Here is an 18893-nt window from a genome sequence, read left to right as displayed (position 1 = left end):
CTCTAATTTAAGGTTTCGCATGCCAGTAATACATTTTAATGTTTTTAGAAGGTCTCTTTCTATAAGTCTTTAATATATAACTAAACTATTGTTGTATGTAAAGTAAATAAGGTTTTTAAAATGTTTAAGAAGCTTCATTTAAAATTAAATTAAAATGCAGAGCCCCTTGGACCGATGGCCAGGACCCAGGCAGTGTGAGTGTCCCTGAAAATCAGCTCGCATTCCGCCTTTGGCACGCGTGCTATAGGTTGCCTACCCCTGCTTTAGACACTGGAAACCTTAAAGGAAATTGCGAATGAATGCCAAGAAATGTGTGTTTAAATGCAAGATGTAGTTAGTAGTAGTATTGGGTAATTACATATAGTATGCCATACTTTTTTAAATAGAATCTGTGTATTGAGTTCCTGTATAGTGTATTCTGGCCACTTCACTGACATATTTTTCACCCCTCTTTCACTTAGACAAGGTTTACTGTCCCTCCACCTACCATCGCTGGTCCTCCACTTCCCTGCAGACAGATTGACAGTGAAGGGGCACCATCTCTGAAAGCTGTTCACCACATGCCCTCTCCTGCTGTTCCCTCTGCATCCCCCAATCCTCTGCCAAGCCCCCACTTGTATCAGAAGGTACGTTTTTATTTTACTTTAATTTTAATTTGATTCCATGGATTCTTTCCTTAAACTATCCTCCGCTGTATCTGGTGTTGGTCCTAGCCTGTGTAAACAACTTTCCTGATGGTGAATTCTTCATATTTTAACAAGAATGTAATAAGTATTTTGCTTTTTAATTAGACTATGTAATTGATAACCCATACTGCAAAGTAAGACCTGTGATCATATCAACTAAATTATTTATAAAAAAAAATAAAATGAGCTATTTTTAGTAGCCCATTCTGGTTAATACATAAACTGCAATCCAACCGGCCTTTTTCCTAACCATTCTCTTTGATAAAGGTAGTTTAACATCTTAACCTTGCCAGCAGAGGATATAAATCTGAATCCAGTTTCCAAAGGAGCAGTTAGTGGTATAAATGTGGGTACAAGAGTTCATCTTTCAGTTACCAAATACTTGGAGTATTTTGTGCCAGACTGCTAAGAACAATTGTAAATTTTATAAATAGTTACCTCAGTGTCTTCCAGTAATTCAGGTATTCATGAGGCTATCCCCTCAAAACCATCTGTAATTTCTCCTTGGGCCTTAATTATAAGGAAACAGTTCAGACAATAAAATCCTGAGACTACTTTTTGTGCCTTTTTTTTTCTTTATTGAGAAGTTTGAGGGCAGTTGTTACCTGGATTCTGTTGAGATCTGAAGGATTTCCTGCAATAATTTGCATTCACAGTTTTTCACCTGTGACCAAGGACTATTAATAGCAGATACTCAGAGCTATATAGACTGACTAACTTGGGAATGTCTCTACAGATGTTTGCTCGTGTTCTGTGAGTCTTTTTTTAAAGGATACTTCCTGTGGAAAATGACTCCTTTATTTTTTGGGGGTCCCTCCAGCAGTTTTCTCCCACTCAGTATAGCTTGGCCTCCATCTGTAGAGGAGAGGGTCTTCACTGAAGCCCCAGGGTAGATTCCCAGCTCTTGTCAGTAAATAAGCTCCAGCAGCAGCAAAGATTTACTGTTCCTGTACTCAAAAGAAACTTCGCACTTGGAATGGAAGACAGCTGCTCTTGGGGCAGATTTTCTTGGCACCAAAGCTTTCGTCTCATTTACCCCCTCTTGGAAAAACCTTGGTGCACTTCCTGTTATAACCAGGGGCATAACTGCTCCTGCTTTGCTGTTTGTAGATTGGGGTCATGCCAAGGATTTAGTAAGGCAGCTTTATTCCTGACATAGGGCTACCTCACTGTCAGGAACACAGTCATTCCTCTATTGCAAGTAATTCTTCCACTTCGCTGGAAAACAGTTTGGAAGTGCAGTTGGGGACAGCAGCAGACTGGCCTCTGAACCAACATTGTCTTTCTGATCACTGATGGAATCTGTATCAGAGCAAAAATCCTGCAAGCATGTTCAGATCAGGGGAGGAAAACTCCCTCAGTTGTCACCACAATGACAACTAGAACTCATTATTCCCAGCTCCTGCCCATTTCCCTTCTCTCCCCAGGGCAAGATACACTTCCCTTCCTTGTGCTCTGTCCTGAATCAACAGCTCACTGACTAGTTTTAATCTAGTCAGGAGAGGAGATGGGAGGAGTCTGTCTGACTGTGCTTGGATGTGAGCTAGGATTCCATGGTTTCCTTAAAGCAACAGGTCCCTTCTAAATCTTAGTCTCAAAGTACCGTGAAAGGAAGCATGACTATTAGAAAACTCTAACTCTTAATTTTTGTCATATTCACATTTGGCCTGCCTCAGTCTTTCCAAATACAATGATGTGAAAAGACAAACTTGAAAGGACTTTGCTAGTATGTCTTTTGATTGAGCCCTCCTCTAAGAAAGGAAAATGGGAGAGGAATTGATACGTTAAGCTTGATTCTGAAGTAATGAATTGAACTGTTTTTATAATTGCAGACCAACTACAGATTGATTTCTTCATATAATTTATTCTGGCCTTGTCTGGCATTTGCCAGTGCTTCATTGTGCTAGTTACTCATACCATCAGCCCAGCAGTGATATTGCTGCTTTTTTCTAGGATAGACTGTGGCAGTAAAAATCAGGACTGACCAAATAAAATAAAATGATTCTGGAACAGTTCAATAGAGTCTGAAGCGGATGAGAAGAATTACTTTTACCAATCTCTTCCATTCTTAAGGCAGGTTTTAGTGGACATTGCCATCAGTCTTTCTTGGGCTTCTTCCAACAAGAGTTTAAAAAAAAAAAAAAAAGTCCTACAAAGATACCAGAGAAGATAGGTTTGAATTGGGGCCTAAAATCTGGGTTAGGATTGAATACATGTAAAAACGTTCTCTTCAAATGGTGTAGACATGTTAAATGTTTGTCAAGACTGTTTTGTGGGCTACTGTACAAAACATCACCTTTGAAAAGACCAAGAGAGTTGAGGCCATACCTTTCCTTAAGATGTTGGAAAAGCATGCAGTACTTCAGAATTCCTATTTATAAATAAGTGAACATCAGTCAAGAAGTACTCCTGTTTCTTTCTTCAAGGGTATTAAGTTGTTGGGCAAAGACAGACCTCTCAGAGCCCTCCAAGATGTATATGATTTCTAACTTAGTCCACTCATCCATCTGGGATGAAATGCCTCTGTACAGTATTTAGAGTTTCCTTTATTTTCCTATACCTTGTCAGGACAATGTCCTTCAGCCACCTTGTTCATGTGAATGCAGGGTTTCACTTTGACCTACAAAAGACTCTGAATTGACAGGCGACCTTGTTAAATGCAAGGTGAATCTTCTGGTTTGGGATTCCCTAAATCATTTTTTTAAACTCTAATTCTGAGTCTTTCTCCCTCTTCAGACAGGTGCTTTCCAAATACTCTAATATAGTAGCTCTTACATTTTGCTGACATGGGGAACAGAAGGGAAGGGGAAAAGATGTAAAAACATATCAGAGTTTCAAGGGCATCCAGTGTCTTAAATGGCAGCAGTGTCTAATCCAGTGTCTAATATGGCAGTGTCTAATATCCAGTGTCTAAAATGTCTAATATGGCATCCGGTGTCTAATATGGCAGCAGTTCTCAAACTTCAGCAACTCGAGGACCCCCATTTTGATTTTAAATTTTTCGTGGATCCCCAAGCCCCCATTCCACCCCTTCCCCCAAGGCCCCACCCCTGTCCTTCCCCTCCCCCGAGCGTACCCTGTCCCCACTCCTCCCCCTCCTTCCCAGCACCTCCTGCATGTTAGGGAACCGACTGTACTCCTGCGGGTCTGCGGACCCCAGTTTGAAAAACACTGTAATATGTCATAATCTTAGGGTACGTCTACAGTGCGAAATTATTTAGAAATTATTCTATTCGAATTTTCGGAAGCCTTTTTGGCGTGCAGATGGTGGTGTTGGGCCAGGTTCATGCTGTGAAATGCCGATTCTGGCCCCGGGAAACAAGCACAGATTGGTGGGACTGCGTAGTGTTGCAGGTATGGGATGATTCCCAGTGGCTGAGAAACTTTCGTATGCGTAGGGCCACTTTCATGGAACTTTGTGACTTGCTGTCCCGTGCCCTGAAGCGCAAAGACACCAAAATGAGAGCAGCCCTCACAGTTGAGAAGCGAGTGGCCATAGCCCTGTGGAAGCTTGCAACGCCCGACAGCTACCAGTCAGTCGGGAATCAGTTTGGAGTGGGCAAATCTACTGTGGGGGCTGCTGTGCTGCAAGTAGCCAACGCAATCGTTCACCAGCTGCTATCAAGGGTAGTGACTTTGGGAAATGTGCAGACCATTGTGGATGGCTTTAATGCCCTGGGGTTCCCTAACTGCGGCAGGGCAATAGAACGCATATCCCTATCTTGGCCCCGGAACACCGGGGTGGCCAGTACATAAACCGCAAGGGGTACTTTTCCATAGTGCTGCAAGCACTGATGAATCAGAAGGGACATTTCACCGACATCAACGTGGGATGGCTGGGAAAGGTGCATGACGCTGGCATCTTCAGGAAGTCTGGTCTGTTTGAACAGCTGCAGGAAGAAACTTACTTCCCAGACCAGAAAATTACCGTTGGGGATGCTGAAATGCCTATAGTTATCCTTGGATACCCAGCCTACCCCTTAATGCCATGGCTCATGAAGCCGTACGCAGGCACCCTGGACAGTAGTAAGGAGCAGTTCACCTATAGGTTGAGCAAGTGCAGAATGGTGGTTAAATGTGCTTTTGGATGTTTGAAAGCGCGCTGGCGCAGTTTACTGACTTGGTTAGATCTCCGCACAACCAATATTCCAATTGTAATTGCTGCTTGTTGTGTGCTCCACATTATCTGTGAGAGTAAGGGGGAGACATTTATGGCGGGGTGGGAGGTTGAGGCAACTCGCCTGGCGGCCAGTTTCGCACAGCCAGAGAACAGGGCCATTAGAAGAGTGCAGCAGGGTGCGCTGCACATCAGAGAAACTTTGAAAGCCAGTTTCATGACTGGCCAGGGTACGGTGTGAGCGTTGTTTGTTTCTCTTAAAGTTACCCGTCCCCTATATACATATATGAAAGGAAATAAAGTCACAATTGTCACAAAAACCGTTCTTTATTATTTGTTGCACAAAAGATTGAGAAAAATCAGAAGCTAGACGGGGGAGGGGGGGCATTGTGTTAGGGGGTGGAGGAGGAGGAAAGGACAAGTCCAGAAACCAAATCAAAATTTAGGATATGTCAGCTTTCTGCTGCTTGTGCAATCCTCTGGGGTTGACTGTGTGCGTCCCCGTAGCCTCTCCCCCCCACCCCACCCACCGTGTTCTTGGGCATCTGGGTGAGGAGGCTATGGAACTTGGGGAGGAGGGAGGGCGGTTATACAGGGGCTGCAGCGGCAGTCTGTGGTCTTGCTGCTTTTCCCGCATTAGATCCACCATACAGCGGAGCATGTCAGTTTGCTCCCCCATGAGCTTGACCATAGCATCCTGCCTGCTCTCATCACACACGTCTCTCCTCTCTTCGTATTCATGTAATGGTTTACGCGACCCCGCAATTGTTTGCCACCACGCATTCAGCTGGGCCCTGTCAGTATGGGAGGACTACTTGAGCTCAGCAAACATGTCGTCCCCAGTTCATTTTTTCTGCCTTCTAATCTGGACCAGCCTCTGGCACGGAGTAGATAGGAGCCACGTTGAAACATTTGCACCTGCTGCGGGAGGAGAAAAAGGGAGGGTAGTATTTTAAAAGATACATTTTAGAGAACAAAGGGGACACTCTTTCTCATTGAAACAGGCAATTCATAGTACACAGCACATGTTCTTTCTATACAAGGTCTCATTTTGCCTCTTATACTGAAGTGCCTGCCTCTTTGGTGTGAGTAAGCCATCACATGCAGCCGGGCAACAGAATTCAGCTTGCAGGCAGCTATGGTAAGGCCTAGGGGCACGCGGGGTTCTGCTTCTTCCGCATTCATTTCAGTGCTTTCAAACTGCCCAGCCCCTTTCCCATAGCAAGCAATGCCTGGTGGGTTTGCCATATAAAAGGAGAGCCTGTGGGCTCTCTGGGATGATCACTTCACACAACACCCTCCTGTTCCTCCTCCCCCCCCCCCCCCCAACACACACACCCACCCACCACATGGCTCCGATGAGGCTCTGAGCAGGGATGAGTCCTTTAAACTAAACACGAACAGCGCAGTGCGGCTGGGTTTGCCCCCACCGCATGCCTCCGATTAAGCTATCACTCACCAGAAGTGCCTTCCCCCGGGTCATGGTCCGGGAGTATGCCTTGGGAGTGGGGGGAGGCTATTGGCTCCAGTGTTAAGCATAGTTCCTGGCTAGGGCGGGAAACAGCTTCCCCACTTGCCACCTGTGCACTGTCATCGTCCTTCTCCTCCAAAAACTCATCATCCTCTCTCCGTGCTACTCCCCCCTTGCAGGTGTTCACGGACGGTAGTGGTGGTGTCATCCCCCATAATTGCATGCAGCTCATGGTAGAAGCGGCCTGTATGAGGCTGTGACCCAGAGAGCCCATCCGCCTCCCTGGCTTTTTGGTACGCTTGCCTGAGCTCTTTGATTTTTGTACGACACTGCTCTGTGTCTCTGGAGTAGCCTCTTTCCGTCATGGCCCTGGAGACTTTAGCATACGTATTTGCGTTTCTTTTTTGGAACGTAATTCTGCCATAACAGATTCCTCCGTCCCACATGCAGTGAAATCCAGTACCTCCCGCTCGGACCATGCTGGAGCTCATCTGCGAATCTGGGACTGCGTGGTCGCCTGTGATGGTGGACTCTGCGTGGTCGCCTGTGCTGATGGTAACCAAACAGGAAATTCAAAAGTTCCTGGGGCTTTTACTACCTACCTGGCTAGTGCATGGTTGGTTGGTTGTTTGAAAGTGTTGTCCAGAGCAGTCACAGAGGAGTATTCTGGGAGAGCTCCCGGAGGCCAATTACGTCTAATTGCGTGCACGGTACCTGTAATCCGGAACTGTGATCTCTATTTTAGCGCTACTCCACTTGTTGAGGTGGAATACAGAAATCAGAGTAAAAAGCCCTTTAAATCGAAAAAACTGGTTTGGTCATGTGGACGGAATCAGTTTTATTTTGAAGTAACTCGGCTAATTCCAAAATAACCACGTACTGTAGACCGGGCCTTAGTCCGACCTGATGCATTCATTAATGCCTTATATTCACTTCCTCGATTTGCAGTTTCTCTTTGGTGGAAACTGGATAGCAACTTTCTTGGTGATAAATGCCATTGTTGTTGCGGCAAAGAGTCCTGTGGCACCTTATAGACTAACAGATGTATTGGAGCATAAGCTTTTGTGGGTGAATACCCACTTTGTCAGATGCATGGTGTTTGTTTTGTCTGTAATGACCATATGTTCACTGTTACCTTCCCTAAATGATTAGTGTGCTGTGGTTACTGTTTACTATTTCCCGTGAGTATGAACTTCTGTACAGAGCAGTGAGTTTATCATGGGAGAACAACAAACAGTTTGCCTGTAATTTTGATTACTCCCATATGAATCTACTGTGCTAGACAGACATATGTATGCATACAGGATATGAAATACTAAGTTTGGTTTAACATGGGATTTGATTGTCTTCCAGCTGTGGCAAGAGGGGATGGAGCCTGAAGTTAAAATGCCGCACTATCATAATGTCTCAAATTGTGTTCTAGTTTTCTCTTTAGTTTTGGCTGTATTAGTCTGGGGAAGAGAGTGGCCAGTTCATGCATATTGCCAACAGGCTTTTAATTTAAAAGAAGAGGAACTCTGCTTCCACTCAATTAGACTGGATAAGTGAACATGAATTAATATTTCTGTCCAGGGCAGTGAATCTAAAGATGCCAAAATTACAGATAAAATTGATATTTTGTCTTTATCAAGCTACAAAGAAGGGACTTACTTCCTGTCTTCTGGTCACTCTGTAGCCAGTACCTAATCACATGAGTCTTACGTTTTCCATCACTCTTCAGCCCCTCTTGTGACACTAGGAGGCTTGCTTTTAAGGGGTAAAGAGCTACTCTTCAGGCTCACTGAAGACAGCAAGCTGTTTGTGATTAAGAGCCCAATACAATCACTCTTTATGACAGAAAATCTAGATTAACTTTGCATCTATCCATGATAAGATTTCTAGTGTTTTATATACATCTTGGAAATGCTGTGAGAAGGACAATTGTGCCTGCCTTGGATCTCTCCAAAGACTGCTATTTTTAATCTGTTTGCATCTATAGCTCATTATGTAAGTGCAGCAAACTTTGTACAAGTGAGGCCAAGAAGTGCAGCTAGAAGTTGTCGTCTTAACTTTTTGTAAGATTTTTCCACTCTCCAGCTAACAGAATTGCTATGTTTATGGTATATACTTTGGGTTTTTCCTTCAGCCGCAAGTCTTGGTGCTTCATTACCAGAAGCATTTCCTATAGAGCCAGGATGAACTTTCTGCTCTCTTCTTGAGGTTCTGTCTAGAGGGCAACTTTACTAACAAAAGAAACGGATTCATTTATTTACAAACTTGTTTAGAACAGAAAATTTACTGTGTAGGAGCTAAGAGCCTTGGCTTAATTCCTAATAAACATTACCTTGAGTTTGCTGCTAATGAGAACACCACTGAACAGCATGACTTCTTGCTTCAAAAGCAAACCACTAAAAATTTAGTGTCTCAGAAGTTGTCTGTTTTTAAAAAAAAACAAACAAACCTAAAATCCACATGGTACGTTAGTAATGTTCAGTGTTTGAGCCACAGTCCTTAGATTGATGAAGTAATACTTTTGGCAAATGCTTGATCTTTTGGTGATCGTATATTTGGGTCAACATTTGGACACTCCAGTCTTCTCCAGAGTTGGTGCTTCAGGAGTTCCGTCTCATCTCACTGTCTTTCCTGATTTTTTTTTTAAATAAAGTGTAACCGTTTCTAGTCTCTGGATTGCCAGGATGTCTTGTGCAAATAATAATGGGTGTATTATCAAGTTCAGGCTTAATTTGAATAACTTAGGCTGAGACTAATATGGTAATATCAAGCACCAAGTCTCAAATCCAAGAACAAAGCTTTCTAGGTGCCTGATTAGGTTGACTCGCTTTTTTTATATCCTGAATTTTTCATGACACACAGACTTATTTGTATTATCATAGCACCTAGGCCGGTGGTCTGAATGACTACTTCTGGATAAAGGCAGGAATATACGTGCTGCACCATAGTCCTACACTAGTTCCAAATGAGTTAATTTAGACTAGGTAAAAATGTGTTTTCAGTTGGCATTATTAATGAGCCCTATCGTGCACTCATTGAAGGAGTCTTCCCATTTACTATTGACCTCAACAGGAGATGGAATGAGCTCTGTACTTCCTGCTACAGTTGCTTTCTTGCCACCCTGCAGCTCATTTTAAACTGCAGCTCGTTAATTTCCTCTTAGGTTTCTAAGTTCACTTTTTTCATCTTTCTCTACTTGATGCAGTCATGTTGGCCTCTCATCTATTTTAATATGTTGTTTGAATAATAAAATATGAGCTAGATAAACTTGATGCAGGCTTAGTTGTACAAATAGACACCGTTTCTAAGATTTACACAATTGCTGTTACTTCGGACTGATGTGGAAATGTCGTCAATTAGTTGAAGAAACTTTATTATTCTAAGAAAGTAATGGACTAAGTCTTGTAGATCCTGTACACACATGTATGCAGGTGATTTATACTGGTAGTTAAAATTCTCTGCAATTATGAAAGCCTGTTGTGAAGATTTTCTTAAACTAAAATAGGTGGTGATAAAAGGTAATGAATAGATTTGATAACTTAGATTGATAGTGTCCTCCTTTTGAAGATATCTAAATGCACTATAAAATTATTTGTCTGCATGAAAAGGAGCTTCTGGTCATGCTTCATAGCATACTTATTTCCAAGGCCTTGTGATAAACTGACTTGAGCTGACGATATTATCAAAAGTAATACCTTTTTTTTTTTTTGTTTCAAGGCCTCCTTATTCAAGCAATATCTCACTTAACGTGGACACCTGTTCACTGTCAACTTACTATAGGTGAATAGAATATACCCATGTCACCCGAGGTGGTAGCAGATTTACACTGGCTGCCATTAAAACTCTTGCCAGCAGTTACCATGCCATGGTATCTGAGAACATAGTTAACACCTATCCCAAGCACAAGGACTTTGTGTGGTATCTCAGATACCAGCGTGGTAACTCCTAGTAAAAAGTAAACATTTCACCAGCAGTAACTGATCCTATATTTAACATTTACTTGTATTCGTACTAAGTCTCTACAAAAAATTATCTAAATGTGAAACAAATTAATCACATCTCTAGTCAATATATTTAGACGAACTGTATATTTAATGCAAAACTAAAGGGTGCTTAGGACACTTGCCTTTGACCTAGTACCTTTACATTTGAGGAGTATGCTTCAGAATATACTCCCTTCCATAATGGTGGTAGTGCAAGCTAGTTTCTCAAATGGGGTGTTTCTTGTATATTTTAGTCAAATGTGGAAAGATATTGTTACTTGTTTTGATACATGTTCTGACAATGAGTAGCACATTGAGAAAGTAAAGCTGGTTAGAGAATTGATGCACTTTGTTTCAGCTGACTATAGTACTAAACTGAACACTTCTGTATTTTTAGCAGCACAGTGGAATGAAATTCTCTATGAAAGGAGCTCATAATCCTAACCAAGGGAATGGCTACAGTCCAGTCAGCAGTGGAGGTGTGAGGCAGCCAGTTGGCAACAGAGGACACCACCAATATAATCGTAACATCTGGCGAAGAAAAAAACACAGAGACAGTTTGCCTATTAGTCTCAGCAGATAATGGCTAATGCCAGGATGATCTTCCCCCATTTTACAAACTGAAGCTGAGTGAACAATACTAGACGAGGGAATGGAGACCAGCATTCAGCACATCAGTTTGTGGGTGTTGCCAAATATCTGCAACTGACTTTTTGCATGTTTCTTCATGTGGTGGTGAAGTCCATCTTAAAGTAGTTGTGCTTATTTGTGAAGCCTTATTAAATGTGGAAGGGGTTTTTTGTTTTTGTTTTGTTTTGTTTTTTTGCCTTCCCATTATTACTCATACAGTGCTGAAGCAGCTCTGGCCTTAGAACTGCAAGGACATTATAAATACTGTAGCGTTTTTTCTGTAGCTACATCTGTTCCTTTGTGGGGATTTTGTTTTGCTCTTTTGTTTGAGGAGCAAAGGAGCTTCAGTCCTTGACATTTTTTTTATTGATGATAAAATAGTTTTGCTGCCCCTCCTGTTTTTATTTCAGATTTCAGAACTTTTTTGCTCTGTAAATATTGAAAAAGTATAATTTGTGCAATAACTCAGAATTTTTAATTTAATTTCATTTTGTCACATAAGTTGTATCTAAAGGGAGGAGGTGGGGGTTTTTTTTGTTTAATTTACAGATCCTTTCCCAGGTTGTATTATCTAAGTTGGGTTCATAGTTTGGCAGTTTGTCTGAGCAGTGTTGCGAACATGACATCATTTTTGGTACTATTTGAGGCTTCTTGATTCACAATGAAAGTGCTGATTTGGCATATGGTTTTATGAAGGTATTAAGCTCCAAAGTGTTTTGACCATGCATTTTAGCTCATTGTCTGGCCTCTATCAGTTGTCTTGCTCTGACCAGTGGATTTTAATTTATTCCTTGTAATAGACAACAAATCCAGCATTTAAAGTGCCAGAAATGTAACCTCTTGAGGTTGAAAAGGGGTTAAGTCCTGACATGAAATTTAAGAATTGTGAACTATATGCTTCTGTCGGATTTAGTAATGTAACCCATTAATGGTTGGGGCTGAACATCATTATTAAACAAAGGTACCCAGCTTGAAGAATGTGGAGAAAGGAAATATGTTGATTCCATTAAGGAATCTGTATAGCAGTATGCATTCGTTCTGTTAAGAGCAAATATATAAAGTACTTCAGCTGCTCTAAGCATTGCAAGAAGCATCTTTTAATGTATTGGAGGAGAGCACAGCCCAGTGTTGCACACAATCTGTGGCTGGCACTTAATTTACAGATGCATACAGGTATACTATGCAAGTGTGTATTGCCATGACAACCACTGTCTTTGTTAACTTTTTTGAACAAGGAAATATGCATCCTGCCTGACCCTGAGTTTTTAGAGCACCACAGTTGTCCTGGGGGTTAGTTGCATCTCACGTGCCCTCTGACTTCCCATTTTTAAAATGAGGGTTCTTAATCCTGCTGAACACTACAGGTTAGTTATCTGAAGTCTAGTTAGTGGAGAAAGCTGAAAAAATTCTATTACCATGACATCTAAATGTATAGAAGTGGAATATTTTAAAACTGATATCTGAATGTTAAGATAAAAATGAGGCGTCTAACATGATGAAGCTTTATAAAGTGCAGTTTGCCTTTGAAGCAGGACTAAACCATATTGTTACTACATCTGTCAGTTGCAAACAGATCTCCTTGAGGCGAGAGGGGGCAACATTCCAAAGTAGAGTAGCACATTTGTCTGCAGTACTTAATGATCCAGATTTACCACAAATTATTTTTAAAAAATTGTGAACATATTCATTAACCAATATTTAAGGGCTGATACGTAGGCCTGTACTACTAATCTTTACACACTAGCAATATTAAGCATAAACCTACATTACGGAAACTTCAGAGGCTTTAGTTGGTGTCTTAACTAGCGTTCGTTTTAAAGCAAAATTCATTTAAAAGGAAACAGGTATCATGTTCCATGTCAGTCATGGTGTACCAAATAAATTGGCCTGGCTACTGCTGTGGTTATGTGCTACAGGTTTAAAAAAATCATGTTTAGATTTTTTTTGTGTGGACAACAATGTGGAAGCTAAAATTGACATATTTTTATGTAAAATTTTCTATTCTTTGATTTTTAATAAACTTTGGAGACCAGTTGTTGGTGTGTGTGTGTGTGTGTGTGTGTGTGTGTGTGTATAGCTAGATAGATATTCACAAGAAATCTAATGGAAGGGTTTAATTCACTCTTAACCCCACATTTTAACCTTTATTTCAAACATCTGCTTCAAAATGCTCCTATAAAACAATACATCTATTGTCTTTTAAATGTCTCTTAAGTCATACACCTTCCGAGAACAGTAGGAAGGGAAGATCTGGCTCAAAGGTGCTGAAATGTACTAGCACAGGTGTGTTACAGCATTGAACACTTAGTTGTATTTCAGTGTCTGTAATGACAATGGTTTTTCATTAAAGCAACCATATATTATAACTTTGGCAAACTGTTCAGTAAATCTTCAGTTAAATTTCAGCTCTGTTTTCTTTGTCCCACTTCATTTGCATAGAATTATTTTGAAGGAAAAATATCTTGCTAACATACAGGTTTTTTTAGCTTGCCATTTTGCTCTCAACAACTGGTGCAAGGATAGGGTTGTCCTGGTAGGCTAAAATAAATGTCAGAGAGGTTGCATGCTTAAGGTAAGGATGAAACACCTAGGGAAGGAGTATGGCAGGTATTTTGGTTTCTCATTTAAAGTGTTACTTAAGATTCCACTGATCTAATGGAGATGGTGTTGCTGTAGTTTATCACATCACCTGTTCAGATGAAAATGCTTTTTGAGAGCAGGAAAACAATGTAATAGTAAATCTCATCAACCCATCTTGTGGTGGTAGCATCAGTGATAGCTATGATGGCAGTTCGAGTTAATTCTTCCTGCCATATGTCAGTTTGTTGCCATGCACTCTTTTCTAAGTAAGTTGTCAGTTCTTCTTGGACATTGCTTTTCTGTTCTTTGAGTAGTTTTCTAATAGTACTGTAGATAGTCCCCTAAGAGATTTAGCCCAGGGGTGGGGCATGCCCCGATCCTTGGGCTTCAAGCATTGTGATTGCTGCAAAAAGCCTATGCTGATCAGCAACCCTCATCAAAGCTGCTTGAAGTGTTTGGGGGAAACCCATGTTAGCTATATGTGTCGCATCTGCAAGAGCTTAAAGCCAAGAAATAGAAAAGGAGCTGGACATAAGACTAAGAGTGATCCTCATGGAGTTGGCCCTCCCACCAGTCTCCGAGCCGCTGAGATCAGACTATGCAAGGAGCACAGCAGCATTGGTGCGGAGTGCGCTGCCAGCACTGCCCTCCTGATGCTGGTCCCGGTCCCTGGTACCTGCTAAGAAGCAGAGGAACCACACCAGGAAAGGGCGTTCCCTGACATCCCATATTGGAAAAGGAAAGTCCAAAGAGGAGCATAGGCCTGTGCTTGGCAGCATGTCTCTGGAGCCCAGCCAGGCACCTGCATCGCCACTAGGCTATCCACCGATGCACCATCAAGACGTAGTCATCTCCAGAGGGAAGCCGGCACTGGGGCCCATGCAATGCTCTCCGTCTGTGCAGCATTGCTCCCTCGAACCGCGGTGGTCAACGTCGAAGCAGTGATCTCCAGTGATGCACTTCCAACCTGCCCATACCAACCAGAGTTCCCAGCACATTCGCCGGACTCTTAGCACTGGTCCCCTGTGGCATGGCATCACTCACCCAATGGTCAGCACAAAGCCATAGTACGCCACCAGTCTCCAGAATCATAGCACCGGTTGTCAATGCAGGCATCGCTCCTCGGGGCAATGAGGTTCACCGGGACAGTGCTGATCCTGAGGACTTTGAGACCGGTCGGTCCCTAATGCCAAGACGTAGATCGCTGGACTCACAGCACCGATCCCCAGGGTCGAGGCAGTGTTCTCTGCCATCTCATTCAGTTGCCAGAGTTCCAGCACCATTCCCAGAGCTCTAGGTGTCAATCGCTGGTGTACTGTCGCTGATCCGCTGAGCTCCACCCCCAGTCCCTGGACAGGCAGCACAGGACCCCGAGCCCCAGCCGAGCCAAGCCGCAGACGCCGGGATGGTAGGCGTGGAGGGGATATGGACATAACATTGGCACCACAGTGGTCCTCAAGGCAGGAATTTTCCTCCTCGGTCTCTGAGGCTGAGGAGATAGTGGGTCCCTCAGGTCGGTCACACCCAACCAGATCTGGAGGGGCTCCTCCAGGGCCACAAGGCAGAGCATGGCCCCAGGGCCAGTGGCCTACCTCATGGCACTTTTGGAACCCATGGGGGTTCCCCCAGGTATTGAAGAGCCAGATGCAGTGTTTAGTGTCAGGGCCATCAGGCAACAGTCTCCCATCCCGCTCTGGACTCGGAGGAGGGGTCTGAGCAAGGTGCCCAAGAGTACCCTCCGGCCTCAGTGGAGGTCTCCCATATGCGGGGGATGCTGAGCCAGACCCTCCCCCTGCCCTCATCTCCTCGTCGTCTTCACCTAATGAGGCAGTAGTGGGACCGTCCCAGACAGTGCCACAGGACGATGCTAAGGCACACCAGGAGCTGCTAAAGTGGGTGGTGGCATACCTAGGATTGGAGTTGGTAGAACCCTCTGACGCTATTTGACATTCTGGCCACAGTGGCCCCGTCTAGAGTGGCGCTCCCGGTACACTAAGGATTAGTAAAGCTGGTGAAAGCCTTATGGCAGACACTGTCCTCTCTCCCACCTGTTTTCAAGTGGGCAGAGAGGAAGTATTACATCCTGGCAAAGGGGTTTGAATATTTATATTCCCACCCAGCCACAAACTCTTCAGTGGCCTCTGTGACCAACGAGAGGGATGGGCAGGGGCCACCCAGCCCAACTCCCAAAAATAAAGATGGAAAGAGACTAGATTTATTTAGCAAAAAAGTTGATTCGTCAATTATTCATCTGACAGCCTCCAACTATTGAGTGGCAAACCATCAGGCCTTACTCAAGAGGTATGATTTCAACATGTGGCAGTCTGTGAGCAAGTTCATGGACTCGCTGATGGAGGATTCCAGGCAACAGTTCCTGGCTGTTTTAGATGAAAGGACAAACTTGGCAAGGGCCTCCCTTCAGGCCGCCTCCAACACACCAGACTCAGCAACCAGATCCATTGCTACGGCCGTGTCAATGAGGCGAGCATTGTGGCTGCTGACTTTCTGGCTGTCAGAGGCTCAACAATCAATCCAGGTCCTCCCCTTCGATGACCCAGCCCTGTTTGCAGAACAAACGTACACAAGGTTACATGGGCTTAAGGACTCACAGTCCTTGGGTCTCTATACACCGGCGCCTGCTAGAAGGAGGGTCAAGCTGCAGCAACCTCAAAGACCAAGCAGTCATGTGTGACCAAAGCCCTACCACAAGAAGGGCAAGGGCTATAAGCACCGTAAAGACCAACAACCAGCCCCTGCTTCCCACTTGGGCTCTTCTCACTACCCTCCTGGGAACAACTGGGCATTTTGAGGATGCACCAAAGGGTGACCTCCCAATCTGCAGCCAGGATCCTGCACGCCTCTTGTTTTCAAACCGCCTTTTTGCTTTCCTCCCCACTTGGGCCGCTATATCCTGTAGTTTATTTCTATGCCCCCCCCGACCCCGCCTTCCCTGTCCCTCTACAGCGGGATGGGCAAACTTTTTGGCCTGAGGGCCACATCAGGGTTCCCAAACTGTATGGAGGGCTGGGTAGGGAAGGCTGTGCCTCCCCAAACAGCCTGCCCCCTACCCCCGACTGCCCCTCTCAGAACTCCCAACCTATCAAAAAAAAAAAAAAAAAAACCCTCCCTCCCCCCGCTCCTTGTCCCCTGACTGCCCCCTAATGGGACACCACCCCCTACTGCTTGTCCCCTGACCACCCCTTCCCGGGAAACCCTGCTCCTAACTGCCTCCCCCAGGACCCCACCCCCTATCCAAACCCCCCTGACCCCATCCACACCACCACTCCCCAACAGGCCCCCTGGGACTCCCACACCTATCCAACATCCCCTGTTCCCTATCCCCAGACCGCGTCCCCCCAAACCTCTACCCCATCCAACCACCCCTGACTGCTCCCTGGGACTCCCTGCCCCTTATCCAACCCCCCCGCTCCCTTGCCTCTTACCATGTTGCTCAGAGCAGCAGGACAGAGCCGTGCTACCCAGAGCTCTGTCGGCAAGGCAAGCTGAGGCTGCAGGGGAGGAGGGACAGTAGGGGAGGGGCCGGGAGCTAGCCTCCCCGGTCGGGAGCTCAAGGGCCGGACAGGACGGTCCCATGGACCAGATGTGGCCCACGGACTGTAGTTTGCCTACCTAGATTCATAGATATTAAGGTCAGAAGGGACCATTATGATCATCTAGTCTGACCTCATGCACAATGCAGGCCACAGAATCTCACCCATCCACTCCTGGAATAAACCTATCACCTAGTCTGAGCTACCGAAGTCCTCAAATCATGGTTTAAAGACATCAAGGTGCAGAGAATCCTCCAGCAAGTGACCTGTGCCCCATGCTACAGAGGAAGGCGAAAAACCCCCAGGGCCTGTTCCAATCTGCCCTGGAGGAAAATTCCTTCCCAACCCCAAATATGGCAATCAGCTGATCCTTGAGCATGTGGGCAAGAGTCACCAGCCAGATACCCAGGAAAGAATTCTCTGTAGTAACTCAGATCCCACCCCATCTGACATCCCATCACAGGCCATTGGGCCTATTTACCATGAATAGTTAAAGATCAATTAATTGCCAAAATCATATTATCCCATCATACCATCTCCATAAACTTACTGAGTTTAATCTTGAAGCCAGATAAGTCTTTTGCCCCCACTGCTTCCCTTGGAAGGCTATTCCAGAACTTTACTCCTCTGATGGTTAGAAACCTTCGTCTAATTTCAAGTCTAAACTTCCCAATGGCCAGTTTATATCCATTTGTTCTTGTGTCCACATTGGTACTGAGCTTAAATAATTCCTCTCCCTCTCTGGTATTTATCCCTCTGATATATTTATAGAGAGCAGTCATATCTCCCCTCAACCTTCTTTTGGTTAGGCTAAACAAGCCAAACGCCTGGACTCTCCTTTCATAAGACAGGTTTTTCATTCCTCGGATCATCCTAGTAGCCCTTCTCTGTACCTGTTCCCGTTTGAATTCATCCTTCTTAAACATGGGGGACCAGAACTGCACACAGTATTCCAGGTGAGGTCTCACCAGTGCCTTGTATAACGGTACTAACACCTCCTTTTCTCAACTGAAAATACCTTGCCTGATTAGCTTTTTTCACGGCCATATCACATTGGTGGCTCATAGTCATCCTGTGGTCAACCAATACTCCAAGGTCCTTCTCCTCCTCTGTTACTTCTAATTGATGCGTCCCCAGTTTATAACTAAAATTCTTGTTATTAATCCCTAAATGCATGACCTTGCACTTCTCACTATTAAATTTCATCCTGTTACTATTACTCCAGTTTACAAGGTCATCCAGATCCTCCTGTATGATATCCCAGTCCTTCTCTAAATTGGCAATACCTCCCAGCTTTGTATCATCCACAAACTTTATTAGCGCATTCCCACTTTTTGTGCCAAGGTCAGTAATAAAAAGAATAAATAAGAGTGGTCCCCAAACCGATCACTGAGGAACTCCACTGGTAACCTCCCTCCAGCCTGACAGTTCACCTTTCAGTATGACCTGCTGTAGTCTCTCTCCCCTTTAACCAGTTCCTTATCCACCTTTCAATTTTCATATTGATCCCCATCTTTTCCAACTTAACTAATAATTCCCCGTGTGGCACGGTATCAAACGCCTTACTGAAATCTAGGTAAATTAGATCCACTGCGTTTCCTTTGTCTAAAAAATCTGTTACTTTCTCAAAGAAGGAGATCAGGTTGGTTTGGCATGATCTACCTTTTGTAAAACCATGTTGTATTTTATCCCATTTACCATTGACCTCGGTGTCCTTCACTACCTTCTCCTTCAAAATTTTTTCCAGACCTTGCATACTACAGATGTCAAACTAACAGGCCTGTAGTTACCCGGATCACTTTTTTTCCGTTTCTTAAAAATAGGAACTATGTTAGCAATTCTCCAGTCATACGGTACAATCCCTGAGTTCACTGATTCACTAAA

At 44.1% G+C, this 18893-nt stretch overlaps 1 protein-coding gene across 5 annotated transcripts in view; it reads left to right on the top strand.

Annotated features, from left to right (window-relative positions):
* TENT4A (terminal nucleotidyltransferase 4A) overlaps nucleotides 1-18893 on the top strand; it is a 149355-nt gene that overhangs the window by 89428 nt on the left and 41034 nt on the right. For 2 of the 5 annotated variants that reach the window (XM_043540282.1, XM_037893360.2), the window contains 2 exons: nucleotides 462-626; nucleotides 10649-12910. In XM_043540282.1, the coding sequence (XP_043396217.1) occupies nucleotides 462-626; nucleotides 10649-10831 (348 nt within the window). In that variant the 3' untranslated portion in view covers nucleotides 10832-12910. Of the gene's footprint in view, nucleotides 1-461; nucleotides 627-10645; nucleotides 12911-18893 lie in introns of those variants that run through there. The other 3 variants (XM_037893361.2, XM_037893359.2, XM_043540283.1) reach the window with 2 other exon arrangements.

The sequence above is a fragment of the Chelonia mydas genome, chromosome 2 (genome assembly GCF_015237465.2).
Source record: "Chelonia mydas isolate rCheMyd1 chromosome 2, rCheMyd1.pri.v2, whole genome shotgun sequence".
Taxonomy (NCBI): domain Eukaryota; kingdom Metazoa; phylum Chordata; order Testudines; family Cheloniidae; genus Chelonia; species Chelonia mydas.
The sequence above is the reverse complement of the archived record's forward strand: the minus strand, read 5'-3'. Positions and strand labels throughout refer to the sequence as shown.